At 45.3% G+C, this 21,485-nt stretch overlaps 1 protein-coding gene across 1 annotated transcript in view; it reads left to right on the top strand.

The window, feature by feature from the left end:
- Positions 1-21,485, top strand: part of RBBP8NL (RBBP8 N-terminal like) — a 168,874-nt gene that overhangs the window by 46,749 nt on the left and 100,640 nt on the right. Inside the window, exon 2 of the mRNA XM_078650424.1 lies at positions 9,048-9,193. Within this exon, the coding sequence (XP_078506550.1) occupies positions 9,133-9,193 (61 nt within the window). The 5' untranslated portion in view covers positions 9,048-9,132. The remainder of the gene's footprint in view (positions 1-9,047; positions 9,194-21,485) is intronic.

Here is a 21,485-nt window from a genome sequence, read left to right as displayed (position 1 = left end):
ATTCTCACGAGTAGCCCTCTTGGTGTAAGCTGTGCTCACTCCTTGCAGCCACGGGATACTGTACTATTCTCACAAGTATCCATCTTTGTGTGAGCCGTGCTCACTCCTTGCAACCACAGGACACTTCTCATCTCACGAGTAGTGTAAGCTGCCTTCAGTTCTGTTGACAGCCAGTGACCACCATTCTCACACGGAGCAGCGTGTTGCAACCCCTGCTCGTAGCCTGGAGCCGACGTGAGCGTGGGATCGGATCCCTGCACGGGCCGCCTCGTTTTAAGCTGTTTATTCCTCCGGGTGCGCGGAGCCGGTCCGGCGGGTTCTCCGGGCCGCGGCTCCAGCGCACCTTTCTCTAATGATTACCTGCAGGAGGAGGCGGGGCCGCCTTCAGGAGCAGGGGTGAGGAGACGCTGCAGAGGGCGTAGGAGAGGACCCCGGCAGGGCAGAGGTTCATAGGGCTGCACCGCTTTGGAGAGACCCCTGAGAGGGCAGTTAGACAGGGCGCTGCACGCAGTGGGGGTGGTCCCAGGGGGTCCCAGGGAGGGCAGTTAGACAGGGCACTGCCCGCTATGGAGAGAGAGGCCCCTGAGAGAGCAGTCAGACAGGGGGCTGCACGTAGTGGGGGTGGTCCCAGGGGTTCCAGAGACGGGTGGTAGAGAGTGTGTCCTCTCAGACAGCGGCCTGCACGACCCGAAAGGATCTTGCATTAAGAAGCGACCCAGAAGACTGACCCAGGAGCTGCGAAGCAGGCCAGGCATGGACAACTACCCACAGCGGCGTTTCAGGGGTGCCATGGGGCAGGTGCACGCACTCCAAATCCCCCCCAACCCCCAGTTACTGCTGGACGGCTACTAAACTACAAACTTACAGAGGGCCTGGGCCCCGGTGCCACTAAACCTGCTGTTTGTGGCAGCCACGCCTCCGTCCACCCTAAGTTTTCGTTCTCCGTGAAAATAATTCATAAACCTGTCACTTGACAACCGTGTTTAACGGTGGCGGAAGGTTAAAGGTGGCTAGAAAATGGGTCTCCTTAGGTCCAGCTGGCACCAAAAGTCAAGAATTCAGTTACCATCAATGACTGAAGCAGCTGCTTCAACGAGCCACTCACAGCACCAGGCTCCGGTGCTACTGCACCTGCTGCACAAATAGCACCCACATCCCTGGAATCAGATATCGTCTACTCTGCTTGGGCACACCTGGGCACAATTTCGCAGTCGCGTCAGTCATAGAATGTTATGACTTTAAAGCATTCTGGGGCATATCAGCAAGGGCCGGCGATAATTATCGCTAAGCGCACTTAGCGCGAGTATAATTATCGCCGGCTAACACTGAATTCTATCGCCGAGATAGCGTGCTATCAGCAACGCTTATCTCCAAAGCGATAGAATTCAATGCGCAAGCTGCCAAATGTGCGATTATCGCTGGAAATCAGCGATAATCGCACAACGCTTTTCGACAGCTTGATGATAGGGCAGGTCAGACTTATCCATTATATCCACCTTCCATTGGATATAATGGCTAAGTCAGATGAAAAGCAGGCGTAAGGAAAGTGGCGATAAGCGCAGTTAGCACTACTTTTCTTATCGCTCGGCAGGTTAGCGTGAGGCTAGATAATTTGAGAAATGTCGGTTAGCGACATTTCTTCCATAATTTTGGGGAGGAACGTCCACTTTGCATCTCATTAGAGATGCAAAGCTGGGCATTAAGGGAAAAGGCACTGAGGCATGGATTCACGCGATAGCGTGACCTTGCTAATAGTGTGATACAATTATGCAGCATAATGTGGCATATTTTGTGACACTACTACTTCATTGTTTTGTAATTTTTTCACCTGGCAGCAGTGTCTGGAAAAAAAGTTCACCCTAGTAGTACCAATTTAACACCCAAATGCAGCAATAAGCAACTGAAAGATGACCAGTCAGCCATGGCACAAAGCCTTCAGGTGCGCAGGAACCACAGTCGCCATATTTTTTTGCTACTTTTGATCCGTTTGACCTAGAAACAATATTTTTTGCTAAAATCTGCAGACTATGCAGCAGATTATGGATTATATGGCAAATCCATAATTATGCAAAAATAGTCGCGGCTGCAGAATCACATAATTCCAGTGGCCCTCGGTGTATCAGTCCCACTGTGCGAGGAGGTCAGTGGCTCACTCATTTTTTTCAGCACCTGTAGGTAAACACACCCACTTCCCCAGGATGTTATGTTATATTGATTTGCATAGCGCACTAATCACCTGAATAGGGTATGCAGGCACTTGGGCAGATGTCTAGGTTTGTGGATGAGAATTGCTCAGCGGTAACATTTCCTTGTGGCGCCTTGGATGATAGATTAAGCATCAATGAAAAACCAAATTAAGCTGCATGGAGATTTAACTGTATCTCAAATAAAAAGGTAACATTTGCTGTATATTATGTGATTATAGAAAAATTCAGTGGCTTTATTTTCCAGCCATTTACACATTTTAACCCCAAATTGACACTACAGAGATTAAAATTATCTGAAAGCGTGTAGGTTTCTCAAAAAATAATACAGTGCACGTTCAGCAGATCTTATTCAATCTGTTACTCACCTAAAATTAATGATTTAATCTCGTATAAAAGTGCAAAAATGCCATGTAATGGACACTGTCTTTCTTCACCCAAGAGTGAAATAGTTTGTGTAAAACAAATGCAATGTAGCACTCATCAAAAATATGCCTACCTGTACAAGTCTCAATAAGGGGACCTTTAGGGTTCAAGACATTGGATGATTAAAAAATGAAACTTGAATAATTTTTCTAAAGTTTGAATTGCCTCTTGAAATTCCTTCCTCTTCCTCTTTGAGGACACTTTCTGAAACAACTTCCCCTTTGAGAGAAGTGTATGTGAGGTAAACATGAACACTGAGGGGCCTTCTATGTACTTGACCATCCCCATCAATGCCTTCAACGGGGAAAAACAAAAATGCTTTTTTCAGATCACCTCTGTACACTGAGACTGCACATATCTGACACCCCATGCGCCTTACGGTCCAGTGGGGCACCCTGACTGCAGCGGCTACTCTTGCACTGTGTGCTCCTGGGCATCTAAGACACACTCAACCTAGCACGTCTTATCTTCTGAGCACTGTGGTGGTGAAGATATGAATGAATCCTTTGGAATATACTCAGACCCATCAATATACGCTTCTCGTGTGTAGAGCCGCGTGGATTTCAGAACACAACCAGACTTACACCCTCCCCAGGAAAAGTTTCACAGAAGAAGAAGCATTGTACACAGACATTGGGGAAAATGAGTATGTGGGTAGATCTCCCCAGCTGCGCTGGTCCAAGCAGGTTGGTGAAGTCCTTCAATGAAAATCCAAGATGGCCTCCAACCAGTTTTGACGACATGTGAGTTGGATAAGCAGGAGTTTCTCTGCGAGGTGGAAGGACTTCGCCACTCACAGAGCAGAGTGTCTAACAAGTGGTCCTTCTCGGGTTGTCGAGCAGGTCAGGACATAGTTCTGCTTCTAATCAGCTAACGTCCTGGATCTGAGGGCCCTAAGAAGCATTATCATGGCCCTAGAACTCTACAGAGAGCTTGGGGTCTGTTTTGTTGAGAACTCTAAGGTGATGGTTGCAGCACCACCGCACACTTGCTTCCGAATCTTGAGTGCACAACGTTGTTGAGAGGGTCTTGCGGTTTCATGGTCAGCGTCTTAGCCGCTAGGCCGGAATGCCACAGAGGTCTGAACCCTATGCAGCAACCGGGTAACAAACAGTGACCCGGAGACCTGTCCTTGCAGACCCCAGCCATGCCGGTCAAACAATGCTGAAATATCTCACTCACTCCTACCCGAACCATGAGGCTACAACACTTGAGGGATCAACATGATCTGTGTTACGGAAACTTTGCACCAGTGCAAACTCCACAGGAAATGTATTTAGACCATCTTTGCTTTTTGTGTAATTGAGCAAGGATGAGAATGTATCTGTACATGAAGAGACATGGCACTGCTTGTTTTTTTTTTTTAAATATCTTTACTGCTTTTAATTATTTCTGGTGCAGTAATTCACAAACATCAATGCAGTTCCCCGTGGCGATAACATCACTTTTTCTATAACACAGTGTACGTAAATTAGGGCATTTCCTGCTCACAATTTCAGTGTTATTCGTGTTCATAGTGTAAGGTTACTCATGCATTTGTAAGTTGCCTTGGGCTCCTACAGCCCACACAGTCTTCCATCTCCAATCGAGAGTCAGAGTGAAGGGGGCTTATTTATGAGCCCATGCGTCACTTTTACGCCGCTGGTGCGTCACTTTTTGTGATGCACTAGCGGAGTAAACAATGTGCCTTGTTGCACCATATCTACAAAGTGACGCATCTAGGTAGATGCGTCACTTTCTAAACCCCTCTACCACATTATACCTGCGCCAGGTATAATGTATGCAAGGGGGGCATTTTAATGCAAGAAAGAGTCATAGAAGTGACGAAGTGAAATCTATAAGATTTCACTGCGCCATTTCTTGGACGTTAATGCGTCAAAATCTAACGCCTGCCTCATGGCAGGCTTAAGACTGACGCAGGCACTAACAACATGGGATTTGCCCATGTGAAAGTACACATTGCTGGAGTTGCGTCACTTTTGTGACACACTCCAGCAATGCGTCACTTTTGCGCCTACAGATACATCAGAAATACTGACGTATCTGTAACTCCTTGCGACATGATGCGTCATACAGTAAATATGACGCATCGTTAGTGTCCCAGGGAGAGCGCGGTGAAAAGTGACGCATCCCAGTTTTCACGCAGCGATGCGTCACTATTCATAAATGAGGCCCAAGGTGTTTAGTACGCCTCTTCATAGTTGCGAACGACATTGCGTGAAAACATCAATGTGGATAGACCAAGGTTACTCATATTTGGACTCAGCTCCTGAATTGCATCAAAGACTGTTTCATAATCAAATGGTACTGAGAGGAGGGGGTCCCAGTGTGAATGTGATATAATATAAACAATTCAAAGGAAATTATTTACACAAAATGAATGCATCCACACTGTTTTATTCACAATGGGATTGAGTATACTGAATATACAGACAACTGTTCAATAATTCTAAACGGTTGTACAGTGCCCCAGGAAAGGAAGGGGGGTGGGTTTGTGATAAGGTGGGGATATTGTGATGGAAGGGAATTCGTGACAGTAAAATCAGACAGTTAGCAAAACTATGTTGGCGAATTATATATAAAGCAGACAACCATTGGTTCAAAACTAGAGTCAGACAAAGATTCGTTTTGGAACCTTTTCCTGCAAACTTCTCCATCTTCAGACGCTACAAAGCTGGTCCATCAGCTCATGCTGCCAAACCTTTTCACTTGTCCATTCTACCAGTTTCCATCTTGCTCTTCTCCTGGAACCTCTTCACCTGTTTTTGTGTTTTGTTTTTCACCTGAACTTGAAAATCTCCAGTGTTTCCATGTCTTGTAAATTCTTGACCAGTCATGCCGTCTGCATTGTGAGACTTGCAGTATCACTTGTACCATGATAAATATGATCTATTGTGTCTTTATTGACTTTACAGGCAAAAAGACAGTAGCTAAGATAATAGCTCTCACTTAGGCAAGATCTGTTGGTTTTGCCAATGCTTTTTCTTTTTCTATCTGCCTGCCTCCACTTTAGCCATTGCTCACTGTAACTGTCTCCTTGCTGTCATTCTCATTTTTACTTGTGTGTCTTCCTTGTTACCTTTGCTTTCTGTCTGTCTTTTCTCATTTATTATCTACCTAAATATTTTCTGCCCACCTATTGTGGTGCTTCAGCACTCTGTTTCTTTTTCTGTACTGCCCCTATGCCCATCTTTTCCCATTTTCTATATGCACGCCTTCTTTCTTTTCCACTTTACTTGACTTTTTTCTAGCACTCCAACTGTCAGCCTCCTCACACCCCCTTGCCTGTTCATATGTTCTTGTTTTTTTCTCATTTTATATTCATTCTTGTGTCTAATTCTCCCCTCTTATTTTGGTACCTTTTTCTATACATTTGTGAAGTTATGCCGTCTTGTCCCTGAGCACTTTGGTAAAATGCACATAGATGCTTAGCAAGTGGCAGTACAGCGAATATCGCTGTTTATAACGCATGCGAATACATCGCATGCCATTACAACGCAGTCGTTACAAAGACCGCGTTGTTAGAGCGCTTACCATTACATCGCAAGTCATTACAACGACTTGCTGTAAGGGGGGCGCTGGACTTAGGAATAGTATTATTTACTATTCCTACTCCAGTTTGTGCAACAGCAGGGAAGGTGTTGGATTTTAAATCCGATACCAGTGCACCCCTTACAGCAAGTAGTTGAAACGACTTGCGATGTAATGGTATGCATGGTAACAACAAGGTCGTTGTAACAACCGCGTTGTAATGGTACCCTGTTGTGGAGACGTGTTGTAAATGCTGTTTCCCTAGTACCACAGATGGGCTTCTGCAGTGGTTGACAAGGCCCACGTCTTGGGTCAGAGGGAGCTGAAGAATGGCAGGCATTTCACAGCGCAATATGTGCACACACAGCGTGCATCTCCACTCCATGCAGCAAGGACTCTGCAGAGCCAGCACGCTGGTGGTGGATCCCTCCGATTCTAGGGGAGCAAGAGATACTGATTAGATCAATACGTCATAAGCGCCTTCTCCTCCCAGCATCTTATGTATATAGTGCACACACTTTCATTGGTATGGACCATACTAGCTTGAGAAGCAAGTGCAATAACTCGGAATAGCACATGGATGTGAAATAGTGGCAGTATGTGCTGAGACATGCAACAAAAGGTGTCAAATTGGCTCTCAGGTTCCAAAGATGTGTATATTGAGACACACACACACACACCTGCTTTATGTTACAATCTGCTACTTTTGTTATTCATCCATTCGCCCGCTCATCCATCCACCCACCCTCTGTCCGCCCAACAGCCACCTCTGCCTGTCTGTCTGCCAACTAGCCCGTCCAACAAATACCTCCATATGTCTGTCCATCCACCCTCCCACTGTCCTTCAAAAACCTAACTCCCTACATTGGTTCACCTACGCAATGTCCTTCCAACAGCCATCTACATCTGTCCGTCCATTTACCCACCCACTGTCTTTCCAACACCCACCTCCGTCAGTCCATCTATTTCCCAAGCAGGTGTATAATATGCAAATGTAGATGTGTGTCTAATGGGTATTAAAGATAAGTAACATGCATGCACTATATTAGGTAGCTAATATACATTTAAATACATGTATCAACAATGTAACAAAACACACTCATACACAAGTACACACGCGCAGACATCCAGTTGTGTTTAGTGCATTCTGGAGCCAGTACTACAACCATTTCAGGCTTCTATGAGCAGTGTAAACTTCTACATCCAGCTGAAAAGAGGATGTATGTGCGTAGATAGACAGGATTGCAGCGTGAAAAACTACATTTTGTTAAGGTATATTGTGGTTTCGCTCTTTTAAGCAAACAAATGCCACTTGTTTACTTTGCTTCACACGTCATGTGCCTGCAATTTGGCATGCACTTTTTATTTTGTGTGCAGTTTATTATCTTTTTCTGTAAGTGGATACAATTTGGGCTTGATTTAGCCTTACACATATTCAGGCATTAAGCTACAATTGAACTACCCAGGTTAATGTGCTGCATGGCTAAACACTTATAAGGCCCAAAGGGCGAGACCTATTGGCTATGCAAAGGCTTGTTTATCTTTTGAAGACAAGGGAGTCTACCTCACAAATATTCAGTTGTAAGTAAGTGGGACTCCATCTTGTAGTACTCCTGACTTGCCCCTGCTATACAAAAGTGATATTTCTGGATGACTAATGGAATTCAGAAGTGCTACAAAATAGGTAACAGTCAAATCTTTGTGGAGCTCTGCCCTTAGATGCTCTTTGTGCTTGTTGTGTTTGAGGGTGTGGCTCAATGGCTGATGTGGCTGACTGAAGCTGGGGAAACAGGTTCGAGTCAGGTGGGAGGCTAAAGCAACCTGTGATTCTGGGCAAATCACTTAATCTCCCAGTATCTAAAAAAAACTATAAATGTGTCCATCTGTAATGCAACTGGTGCTCACGTACAGTGCTCTGATACCTTCGGGTCGAGTTTGTGCTATAAAAAAATACTTTTTCCCCAGAGACTCCCTAAGCACATTAGCTTAGTTTTTCAGGGGGTTTTTGTTGCCAATTGTACAAAGTTTTGCAGGCAGTTAGTGTATTCCACAACTCCTCTGAAACTCTGTAATATGTATAGAATCACTTCAATGAAACATCAAAGCAATGTGTTAAAGACACACCTCTATGAGAGTTAGAATGATTTTAGACATCTTTAACCCGTTTACCGCTGCCGCGATTTTGGTGTGGCACTTCCGCAAAACGGGCGGGCCCGCGTCGGCCATTGGCCGACGGCAGCACTGGGGAGGTAGTGCTGCCGTCGGCCAGCACGGAAGATGTTAATTCATGGCAAATATTCTAATCACAGAGCAATTTGTGGATTTTGTTCTGAAATCTCCTGGTGAGCAACGCAGCTTGACCATTCCAGAATTGGAAAAAAATACAACATTGTACAGTGCCCTGCTGCCATAGAAATATATCACTTCTGGAAAGCAGTGTGACTGCGGAAGAGTTGGTAAAGGCACAGATGAAATAGATTGCTTTGGTGATGGTGTGATTTTGCACTGACATTTTTGGATAACAGAGAGCGCACTGGTGCTTCCCAAAATTTGCAGCATTTGCACCACCTGAAATCAGAATTTGCACCATGAAAATCATTTCGAAACCAGTCATTTGCACCAGTCCGTCAATTCAAATGGCATTTCCAAATTGAGCCAGTGCAATCAATGTAGCTCAAGAATGACAATGCCGAAAGGTAATCCGAAGCCTTGAAGGCCCAGTTCATGTTTTAAAGTGTGACATAAATTCTTTTGAACATATATTCATATTATGATGTTGCATATGTCTTTCTACTCTGTTTTCGTAGAAGGGAGTACAAATGGGTCCAGCCAAGCTCAGAATGCTTCAAATTGCTACTTATAAAAGCCCCCTTTTTATACCCTTAGGCTTGGCTGAGGACGCGAATGGTTGACGCGCTAGTCACGGTGGCCCGAGGGGGAGCGCCTCTGGCCAGGACGCAACGAGGTGACCATGGAGACCTTCACTGAAGCTTGGAATAAACTCAAGGATCTCCACGAGAAAGAAGTTGTAGGTGAGAGTTACAAGTGTACATGCAATATTCCTAGCATAGAGGCAGAAGTTAGACTGCACCAGAGATGCAAGTTGAAGCAAAGACTGGTTGTTGGCTTTGTGACTTCAAGGGTGTCTCTTTGCTGCTATTCCAAACTGAAACTCCCCTTTTAGCCTCAAGCTAACCTCAACCCAATCCCCAACACTTGTTCCACCATCATCCCAAAATCAAAATAGGTGGGAACCTCACACTCAACACCAAAATTGATGACATAAGTAACATTTAGGTTAACCTATAGCCTGTCAGATCAATAATCACCAGAGGGTTGAAAGAGGGACCATCAGATCTTTGGGTGGTCAAAATAAAAGAAGAATGGAGTGCTTTCTCCTCATCCTTCACAAACTCCACTGGCCATCAGACAGCCCATAATCCATTCAAAATCCTCTGTCTTAAATTCAAATTTCTCACAAACACCAGCCCACCGGCAACAAATCCCCACCCTAGCAACCAAACAGGTCCTTCCGCTCAGGCAGTCTACCGTTCCACACAGCTCCCACCACCAAGCATGCTCCCAATCTTTACTAAAATCCACCTTTCTGTATCAGAATCCAACCTGCCTACATTAATTTCAGGAAATCCCAAAAACCTCCTCCTCCCCAGAGACCAGTAACCTAGACAACATGCAGAGGATCTCTTCTCCCACCCTTGACCCTCAGCTGATCACTCCCAGAACCACATAATCCTCACTGGACATAGCTACCTCCCTTCAGGAACCTGCAATATGAAGCTCAATTATTCGAAGAAGCGCCTGGAACCTCCAAGGGCCTTCCTTTTATAGGAGAAACCTGTACTTAATGTGCAGCCAAAGCAGGATTTAGTTTATAGTTTCCCTCAACATCATACTTTCCGCTACTTTTAACCATAAACCAACCTCTAATTCTAATCTTACTCGTCCCTGCCACCTTGAACGCAACCCTGAAACCCAATCGTCCCCTTAACCCCAAACCTCTTAACTCAGACCCAACTCACTCACAACCTTAAACAGTTTATAATAACCCTGAAATAGCCCAAACAATAATCCCTTATATTTTACTATTTAACCCTTCCCTTTAATAACAATTTTTTAACTCTGGTCCTTTACCTGCATCCCTTCAACCAAATTATCTTATCCCCAACCCTTTAACACTAACTCCTTGGTGGTACGCTACTTATTTAATTTAGAAGAATTTACAGCGGCCATCCCCCTCCCCGATTATGTCATAGGAGCATCGTCCCCCCTGCAGCCAGTGCAGCAAAAGTGAAAAATAAAATGGTAATAAAATGAGTCACTGTTTTATTTTTCACTGCTCCCAGCCTGAGCAGTGGTGAGGGCTGGACACATATGTTGATACACAGACGTGTGGTGTTTGCGTAGAGTGGTAGTGTGCTGGATTGTGCCATGCTCTATTGCACCAAATGTCAAGAGGTGAGTGGTGTACTGTGTTTACAACAACAATATACAACATCTCCACCGTAAACTGTGTATTGTGCTTTACTTAAGGTTTATGGGATGTGGTGGGCATTTGGCGTGATGTGTGGTTTATGGCATGAAGTGTGGTCCGTGATTCAAGTTGTAGTTTACAGGAGGACGTGTGTCTATCTGGTAAGAGGTGTGACCTGTGATAGGAAATGTAGTCTGTAGCAGGATATGTGGTTTTTGACACTTGGTATGGCCAGTGGTAGGGGCTGATTTGTGGTAAGTGTGATATAAAGGAGGAATTATGGTGTATAAACATGAGGTATTAAATCTGGTATTTGGTGTGGTCCAATGGAAACGGCCTAGTCTGTGATAGGCAGTGTTGTTTATGGTAAGAAGCCTAGTATGTGGTACAAGGTGCGGTCTATGACAGGAGGTGTTTTTCATGATATGAGGTTTGCCAGTGGGATGGGGTCTGGCTTAAAGGAAGAAGTGTTGCATAATGTAGGATGTGTGTTATATGGTAGGTGGTGTTGTCTTAAGCTGGATGTGTGGTCTGTTGCTGGGGGTATCATCTACATTAAGTTGATTGGGGTATACACTAACACTGGGCAGTGAACTCTGCTCCGTTTGCGGAGTTTACCGAGTTTTCCGTACTCCGCGCTCCACGGAGCACGCAGGGTTCCCAAAAACTCTGCTCCGCAGACCATAGCAGAGTTTTGCCCTCACTCCCGCTCATCAACTGCAAGTTGGCGAGGATGTAAAATCTACCTCCCAGCGATATTGTTCCTAACTCGCTCGCCAAGGTCTAGTTGGTGAGCGAGGAAAATCAACCTCCTAGCGAGATTTCTGTACCCAGGCGGTCAGATTTCTCAATGCGAGTGGTTGCGGCAGGTTGCGAACACTCGCATTGAGAAACCTTCCATTCACGTTGAGAAAGCTTCCACTTGAGTAGAAAATCTATGCGAGCAGAAAGGAAGCTGCACCCTCTTGTGCTGCCCATGGTGCCCTTCATGATGATTTTACAGCATAGGACAAACACCCGGCGCTCAAAAGCACCACGAATGGCATGACCCTAACACACTCCTCCGCTTGCGGAACTCCATGTAGCACGGTGGAGTTTTTTTGCCACTTTGCGGAGTTCCGCGGAACTCCATGAACCCCACCTAGGCTTAGTATAGACAAGGTTTGTCCACCAAAAGAGGTTATCTTGTGGTGCAAGGGTTGTATGCCTCTTTTACTTATCTTCTGGCCTGCATTAGCACAACTGTATTTCCAGACTTGGTAAAAAGGGTTTTTTAAGTGTTGTCTTTTCCTCTTCAGTTTGGTCCTTGGATGCTGCAGTGCCTGTATGTTTTATTGTATGTGTGCTATATAGTGGTTGTATTAATGAGAAATGATGTATTATATAGGAGAAGGTGTGCTTTACATGAGGAGTTGTAATCTATGATATAAGGCATGTTCCACTGGACGAGGTATGATGTAACAGGCATGGGCTTTGGTTGGAGGTGTCCTTGATAGCAGAAAACAGGCTCAATGATGTTCAGGGTAATTACAAAATGAAGAGGTGAGGTCAGTATTCTTGTGTTGGTGTCCCAGAGTCTGTATCCCTGTTTCCGTCCCGCCATCGTTATTCGTGTGCAAGTGTTGGTGCCCCGTGTTGGTGTCTCACCAGAAGTTTCAATATGTCAGTGTCGGTACTCTAGTGCCAGCGACCCTGTGACACCGCCTGTATGCTGGCACACTTGTGGCATATTACTTCCTAGTGTCGGTGTCAGCATCCATGTTTTAGCATTGCTGTGCTATGTCCTCATGCTAATGTACAAATGTCCTTCTCCCAGCATTAGTGGTTGTACACTTATCAGTATTGACGGCTCAGTGTCCACAACTCAGTGTGGGTGCCCATGTGTCAGTGCCCCTCTATTTGCTCCACCCTGTCAGTATTCAGCAATTATTATCAGTGTACCTTTTTCCATCTACCAGTGTACCAGTGTTAGAGTGCGCTCCAGTTCTTCTGTGCCATAGTCCATGTGCCAATGTCAGCATCCTGATGCCAATGACCACACACGTCTGTGTGCTCTTGTCCCAGGCAGCGAGGTCCTGGCAGTAACCCTAGACAGTAACAGTATTGCAGTGCTCAAAGTCCATGGTAGTGTTGCAGTGTCTGAATCAATGCGCAACTGTGGGACCTCCATTGACAGGCTGCCTGAAAGGGACATCGTAATCTCTACGGCGATGCCTGAGCAGGCACTTCCCCATTGTAGGTGATTACTTTTCGACTGCTGCCGCGACGGGCTCCTTGGACCCGTCGGAAAAGCAGTGGCCAGTCCCTCTGCCCCCTGCCTCCGACCGCTGCATCATAATGCGCCAGTCAGACTGCATAGCTAGATCTCAGTCGGACTGCAATCGACACTCCGTCGGTTGTAGTCCGACCGACATCGTAATTAGGGCCCTAATGTTTCCATGTCAGTAACCTTGTCTCAGTATGGCAGTGTCAGAAACCTATGTCATTAATGACAGGTCAGTGCCCCAGTGTTGTGTTCCCCTGGTCATGTCGATGTCCTGGTTTTGGGTCCAGGACCTTTGTAACTGCCGTATGTCATTGTCCCATCATCAATGTTTGGTCTCTGTCAGTGTTCCTATGTCGCTGCCTCCAAGACTATCAGGTAGATTCATGAAAGAAAATGCGTCTCGCAAAGGGCCAGATTCGCAGAATCTGGCCCTTTGCGAGCGCAATTTTTGAATTTGGGATTCATCATCCCAAATGCAAAAATCGCTATTAGCGAAATCGCATATTTGCGAGGAATTGCATTTAAGGAATCTCTATTTGTGATTCCTTAAATGCAATTCATTAACCATTTTTAAATTGGGATTTCGCAATTTTTGGTCGCTATTTACCACGAAGTCTGACTATGTGGTAAATAGCGAAAAAATCGAAAAAAGCACTTTAGTGCATTTTTCTCAATTGCATGTTACACACATGAGAGAGCACAAGTTTGGAAAAAAATGTATAAGTACGCCATATTTACAAGCACGTAGTTAGTTAACATGTACTTTGCACCAGAGTGTTTATATTTAGAAGTGAAATACACCGAGTGTCTTATATTCAGTGGTGAAATGCATAGAATGTGTAAGTAGAGTAACAATAATCATAACTGTGTGAGACTAATGTAGAAATGTTTGGGATGAATATGAAAACCTCACGTTCTCATGTTACAGGAATAATGTAAGAGTTGAATGTAACTCTAAAACCCAGTATTTTGTGTAGGCCTCATGGCAATTCACAAGCAAATCTAAACGTGCTGCTAAAATAATGTGAGACAAGGTTGACATGGTTCTTTCAAAATGTACTATTGAACTTAGGGTTAAAAGTATATGCTTTATAGATGTGTTATTTTAGAAACGTATGCTAGTTAAGAATGTTTGCTGTTTAAATCAAGTTAACGTTTTAAGAGTGCAGGAACCTGCTGCATGTAAATCAAGTAGGCCAGAGCAGATAATGTCATGTAGTTTAAATCGTCATGTGCTCGTTAGAGGAGAGGTCGTGAGGTGTCCAGTATGGAGCTCTGAGAGTGTTTTATGGCCTAAGATATGGTGAAGTCTGGAATTTGAGGCCCACTGCAGGACGAGCTGTATGCAGGTGCGAGGGTCCTAATCAGCTCGAATGAAAGGGACTTTGTTCAGTGGCGCCTTGCGCAGGCCTGTAGGAGTTTCCAGGAATTTCAGGGGGTATCAGCGCACGGAAGAAGAAGCCTGGGAACCAAGGTCAACTATAACGAGGGTCTTCAAGAGTACCATCATGGAGTTGCCGCGGAAAGATGTACCACGTGAGGGGCGTCCCAAGGGGCGTTTCTATTGGAAATGTGATGTGGTATTAGGGAAAGTGACCCGGGAGGAGGGCAGAGCAGATGATTTTGGGAGCCTAAAGAAGCGGATGGGTAGGCAGATAGGCTGATCAGGAGAGACCCATTATCAGAGAAGAGACAAAGAGAAGTGCGTGATCTTCTTAGGAAATCACCACGGCTGACACCTAGAGGGTTAAGATCTTGTTAAGTAGGGATGTCATTTAGTGTAGTGTAGGGACAGACTAACCTTAATTTTTCTTTCTGTAATGACTTTGAGGTTGCAACTTGTATTCATTTTGGCAACGCTCATGTTGTTAGAGCTTGTACTTATTATTTTGTTCTTCAGACTCAGACTATTCAAGAAGTTCATGTTCATAGTGATACCGATATACCTTTTGAATCTCATTTTGAGAAGTTTGTATCTTCAGTTATCTTTGACTTTATATTAAATCTTTAAAACTTAATTTTGGTCAGTGGTCATTTAGAGTGGTGTAAGTTCTTAAATTGATTTTTATTGTGAGATTACCTTTTACTCAAGACAGGTACCAACGATTCAGTCGACAGGAAATGGGATTTGGTAAGATAATTAGTAACCAGTAATCCCGCGTTAGCAGTTGGTAGCAGAGTGAGGATGGTTCTTGAGGAAGGTAATCTAGAGAGGTTAGTTTACCCCAAGGCCCGAGACGTCGAGAGACGAGCAGCGGAAGAATCGTGTGCCGAAAGGTGCAGACGGTGCGAGAAAAGCAGCAGTATCGGAGAGTGAGTATAAAAAGGGTCATGCGTGAACAGATTGCGGTGTTTTGTGTTGTATTTGTATTGTAATGTCTTGCGGAGTTGAATGCCTGTAGTGTGAAAGAGAGAAGGTTGTGAGCGCGCGCAACCTGGTAAACTGGTAACCTGGTAAACGGGTGTACTGGTGAAATCTTAAGTTCAGGCCAGAGCTTAAGTGGTTTTGGGTGTATCGAACATCCAGGGTAGTTGTCGACCATAGTACGGAGGTCACGAGGTACCATTGACCGCCGTGGATCCAAGATAGGGGGAGTGTAAGAGTGAGTGTATGAGTAACGGACGCTGGTCGAAAGTTACTGTGTGTGAGTAACCTATCGGAGAAGGCGATTGTCTGGAAGTAATCGGAAAGACATTTCGCCAAGTTAGGGTGACAACTACAGAAAGACTGTGGGCGTACAGTCAAAGAAAGGTGATCGCTTGGACGGAAGTAATCATTTTTCAGAGTATGAATGGGATGCGTGCATGACCGAGGAGACGAGCTGAGAAAGGAGGGGAACTGCTGCGAAGGGGGACGGGTGACGTCGGCTAGAGCCGCGCTCTGATTGAGCGGTTGGTGTGACGTTAGCTAGAGCCGCGCTCTGGTTGGGCGGCTAGAGTGACGTCGGAGGAAAGTCGCGTACGGATAGGCCAGTTAGTGAGAACGGCGCCGAGATTGGTGGAATATCATCAGGAAGTAAACAAACGCGGAGAAAAGAGAAATCATGAAGTGTTTTAAGTGTTTGAAAGGGATTTTTAAACGTAAACGAAGTGAACATTATTACGGGGAAGAGGCTCCCCCAGAGGGTACGCCAGCTCATTATATGGCAACGAATGTTGGGCTGCATACGATATTGTGGATTGGGGCTTGGAATAAGCTTACGGAAGGAAATGAGGAAATGCAGTTCCCGAAGTATGGAACGTTTAAGTTAGAGGTGTTACATCGGCTAAAAGCAACCATGTCCTCATTGAAACCCTCACCTAGACCAACACAGTTTGAGGCTCTTAATGCATGGATTAAGGCTGCACACGACCGAAATTTGAACAGGCGTCAACAAAGGCTGACGCGATCGGTAAGGGCAGTGCGAGATTCCAAATGGGATGAGGAGGAAAAGCGTTGGAGGGTACAGACTATTGAGGTGGAGAAAATGTATCCGATGAGGGAGGTGTCAGGAGGAGGAAACCTCATGGAAGAAGACGAGGAAAGCGAGTCGGAGGACAATCTGATAAACAGATTGTTAATGGATAGACCACCTCCGAGAGTGGGATTGATAGAAGATAGAGGGCTCGCAAGGGAAGACGGGAATGAGATAGAGGGATATACACCACTCCCTATATCGGAATGGACACCTAGCAAAGGCGGAGAAACACCTCTAAACAACACTGTACAGAGTGTAGTGGGAAGGGTTGTGGTGCAGAAAACGCCAACCACAGAAAGGGTTGAGTCTGTGGGATTGCCAGACGCTCTTCAAGTGCCTGTTACCATAGGACCCATAGTTTCGATCTATAATTCTGAGAGAGATAGAGGGGAACAACAAAGGCAATTGGATAGGGAAAGGATTGAGATGGAAAGGAGGAATAATGTGACGAATGCATGGAAACAATTACCAGGTTCGGTAACGTGGAACACCCCATTAGACACAACTGTCGGTCCCAATTCAGAACAGGGAGGTCCGAGAGGACCAATGGATCTAAGGGGACCGCGGCCAAGATCTTTTTCAGAGTTAAGAGCTGATTTGAGGGAATGGGACGGGTCCATAGTATCTCCGAGTAACAGGACAAGAACGGAACCAGAGTGGGAAAGCAGGGGTAACGGGACTGTATCTCATTGTGGGGCCAGCGAGAGTAGTCAGAGCCGGGAAGGCCAAAGTCAAGAGAATAGAGGGGATGCATGTCCTACAAATCAGAGAGAACAGCCGGAACAAAATACTAGGATTGTAGAATGTGAGGAAATGTCCCGTCTCTGGGGGAACGGAGGAGATGAGGCGGTACGGGCTTTCCAGAATAGGTTTAGGTGCCTTCATCATACCCTTGGGGAAGACGTTCAACATTGGAGAAAGGAGAACAGCGATAGGTCCCGCCACGCCTCGAATACTCAGGAAGCACAGGGAAGTAGGGAAGAAAGAGGGAGTAATAGAACCTCTTATCCTCAATCCCGTGAAACTAGCCAGGATGGAGAGAGAGAGGCTGGGAGGCATGAAGGAGTGTTTCACCACCCACCCCGAGAAGACGGAAAGGCATGGGACTTAGAGAGATGGGAACAGGGGAGGACTCCCTATAATTCACCAATACCTAAACGTAGATCTCGGAGCTGGGATGGGAAAGATGCAGATGGAGGAGCTAAATTGAGTGTCTTGAAAGCTGAAATAAAGGCAAAAAGGCTTGATGTTACCAGTTTAAAATCAGATGTTGATGAGATAATAGATGGAACATTGCCTTTGGAAAGGATAGAATTGTATGAACAGGATGAGTTATTGTTCATGGCAAAGGATATTACTAGGAAAGCTAGAGCGTTTCATGAAAAACTGACTGATTTGGCAGACAAGTATGCCGTGGATTTGTCTAGGACAAGGGCATTGCAGAGCAACCACAGATTACAGTACGCAGACCAAGATCTAGATGAGAAGAGAACTACTGGATTAAAAACACACATAAGAGAGTTGGTAACAGGGATAAGAGTGTGGAGAGAACTGGATAAATGGGAAGAAAGGTGGTCGAAAAAGGGCACAGTTAGGCGAAGTACAAATGTGATGACCCCTGAGGGAAGGGTAATGCAGATGGAGGCATTCCCTTTGCGAGAAATATCAAATGGAAATTATGTACATGTGCCCTGGAGTAGAGGAGACTTAGCCGCATTTACCAACTCATTTCCGAAGTTGCGGGACAACCCAGTCGAGTGGTATAAGCAGGTAGAGAGGTTTGTTAAAATTTCGAAAGTACTGTGGATAGATTTGAACACGTTGTTTGACATCGTGGTCCCATCTGATTTGTGGACCCCGTGCAAGACTAGTGTCGAATGGCCAAATGCTGAACCATTGAGGGATGTTCGAACAAATGGACCATCTGAGATTGTCATGCGAAAGTATGAAAGGGTAATAGCATGGCTGAAAGATAAGGTACCACCACAGGATATAGATTGGGTAAAAATAGACCGAACAAGGCAGGAACCCAAGGAGACAGTTCACGAGTTTTATGAAAGATTGTTGAAAACATTCAAGCAATACAGTGGACTAGATGTAATGGATCCCAAAGACATAGGGCAGTTCGTGTCAAAGTTTGTCTTGGGGTTGAGGCCTGATATTTGTTTGATGATACAGCAACATTTAATCTGTTGGCAGAACAAACCACTAGATGAGATTTTACGCTATGCGAGGTACTGCAGTGACGAGATAGATTCTAAAGCCAAGAATCTAAAGGAGAAATTGATGGTGGTGCAAATGCAGTCCGCTGGGAAGGGTGGTCAGCAGAAGCAGGGGATGGGACGAAAACCAAATGGTCAGAACAAGGATAATGAAGAAGGGCAGAGACCTAGGATAGACTTTGCCACTTTAAAGAAAACGACAAAGTGTCATCTGTGTCATCAGGTGGGGCATTGGCGACGCGAGTGTCCCTTTAACCCTGAAAACGGAGAGCAAGAAGTAGAAGAGCAGGTCCAAGAAGACCCAGTGCAAAAAGTGACAGTCCCAAGCAGTAAGGTGGCCAAAGGGGGGACTTCGGCTCCACGGGCCCAATTCCCACAGCCACCGAAGATAACAGCTGGAGGAAAGGTCTTTAAACAAATGCCTCTGTTTATTGAGGAAGAAAAATGTTATTACATTGATCCATTGACAGGACAACGGGTGAGCAGTGAAGAGGACTGTACCCTCGGGGCAGTTCTAGAAGTGGATCAGAGAGGGCCATTTGTTGAGGCAGAAGTGGCAGGGTGTCCCACTACGTTCTTAGTGGACACTGGGGCTACTCGTTCGACTCTGAGATCAGCAGTAGTTCCAGACTTGCCAATGTCAGGGGAAACAATTCAAGTGGTAGGAGTCGCAAATAAAAGAATGACTAGTCCCTTGACAGAACCAGTGTCTGTGAAAATTGGAAACCACATGAACGAACATCAGTTTGTGGTTTGTGACTCGAGTCCGGTATGTCTGTTAGGTAGGGATTTGTTATGCAAATTGAATTGCACCATATACTGCACCCCACAAGGAGTGGAGGTACAGACTACCGACGATGATGCTACCTTTAAGGTGGCCAATTCAAAATTCTGTGTAGAACTATATCCTACTCTGACTGTAGAAGATCTTCCACAAGACTTAAGAGATGCAGTGGCGTCAGAGGTGTGGGATTTCACAGGAGAAGATATAGGATTGATTAAAGGGGTAGAACCGGTAAAAATTCTGGTAAAACCAAATGTTGAGTTTCCAAGAACGCCTCAATACAAATTGTCCCAGGAAACGATTGCGGGAATAAAGCCTGTGATCGAGTCAATGATACAGCAGGGAATACTGAAGGAAATCGTGGGCAGTCCTTGTAACTCCCCGATTATGGGTTTGCAGAAACCTAGTGGGAAGTTTAGGATAGTTCAGGATTTACGAAAGATTAACAACATAGTCGTTTCATGTTGTCCCGTGGTACCGAATCCATCAGTAATATTGTTTCAAATACCATGTCAAGCAGAATGGTTCACAGTGATAGATCTTTGTCAGGCTTTCTTTTCAATCCCATTGGATGAAGAGAGCAGGTACCTTTTTGCGTTTAAAATGGAAGATCGCGTTTTAACATGGTGTCGAATTCCACAAGGATTCACAGACAGTCCATCCATCTTTAATCAGTTGTTGAAAAAGAATCTTGAGAATCTAGTACTGCCACAGAACTCGGTTCTGGTACAGTACATAGATGACCTACTTGTTGCGTCAGAAACAGAGGAAGCTTGTAAAGTAGATTCAATTGCCTTACTGAATCATTTAGCTGAAAATGGACATAAGGTATCTCCGAGCAAGTTACAGTATTGTCTGACAGAAGTACAGTATCTAGGGCACAGGTTAGAAAAAGGGAAACGTAAGGTGTCCCCAGAGAGGATTGAGGCGATAATGAAAATGAATGCGCCTACAACACAGAGAGAAGTTAGAATGTTCTTAGGAATGGTGGGTTACTGCCGACAGTGGATAGTTAACTTTTCACTGAAAGCAAAGCCCTTACAGAAACTGACGCACAAGGAGGTGAGTGATCCGGTACCATGGGATGAAGAATGTCTGGTGGCGTTTTTACAGCTGAGAGACGATTTATGTCGTGCTCCGGCTCTGGGAATGCCAGATTATGAAAAGTCGTTTTCACTCTATTGCTGTGAGAGAGAGGGATGTGCTTTGTCAGTCTTGGCACAGACCCACGGTAATGCCCGTAGACCAGTTGCATACTTTTCGGCTACATTAGATCCAGTAGCCGCAGCGTTGCCCGGATGTCTCAAATCCGTTGCTGCAACGGGTGTCAGCATTGAAAGGAGCGAGAGTATTGTGATGGGACATCCAGTAGTGGTGTATGTACCGCATTCAGTTGAATTGTTAATGACCAGGACGAAGACGCAGCATCTGACCAATAGCAGGCTCACGCGTTATGAGCAAGTTATACTTGCCGCAGAAAACGTGACTCTCAGGAGATGCTCTGTCTTGAATCCTGCTACTTTGATGCCATTACCTACGGTAATAGAAGGCGAAGGATGTGAAGACCACGATTGCCTTGATGTGACTGAACTATGCACGAAACCCAGACCAGATATAGTGGATGAGCCATTGTCTGACCCCGATGAAATTTACTTTGTTGATGGCTCATGTTTAAGAGACGATACTGGTCGGTTAAGAGCAGCTTATGCTGTTTGTACCATTACTGGAGTTGTGGAAGCCGCTTGCCTGGAAGGAGTACATTCCGCACAGGTAGCAGAGATTATTGCCCTAACTCGTGCCTGCATAGCAGGAAATGGAAAGAGAGTCACCATCTACACGGACAGCCAATATGGTTTCGGTGTGGTTCATGATTTCGGGCAGTTGTGGTCTCAGAGGGGTTACATGACCTCCTCTGGTTCGCCCATTCGAAATGGAGAATTTGTGCGATTGCTGATAGAAGCATTACAAGGTCCTGTTGATATTGCAGTGGTGAAGTGTGTAGCTCATACTAAGAATACGGATTTTGTGTCACAAGGTAATAGATATGCTGATGAAGTCGCACGCTATTGTGCGGAACAAAGTTATTCTTTCTCAAAGGTGGA

Source organism: Lissotriton helveticus, chromosome 7, assembly GCF_964261635.1.
Source record: "Lissotriton helveticus chromosome 7, aLisHel1.1, whole genome shotgun sequence".
NCBI classification, from domain to species: Eukaryota; Metazoa; Chordata; class Amphibia; order Caudata; family Salamandridae; genus Lissotriton; species Lissotriton helveticus.
The sequence above is the reverse complement of the archived record's forward strand: the minus strand, read 5'-3'. Positions and strand labels throughout refer to the sequence as shown.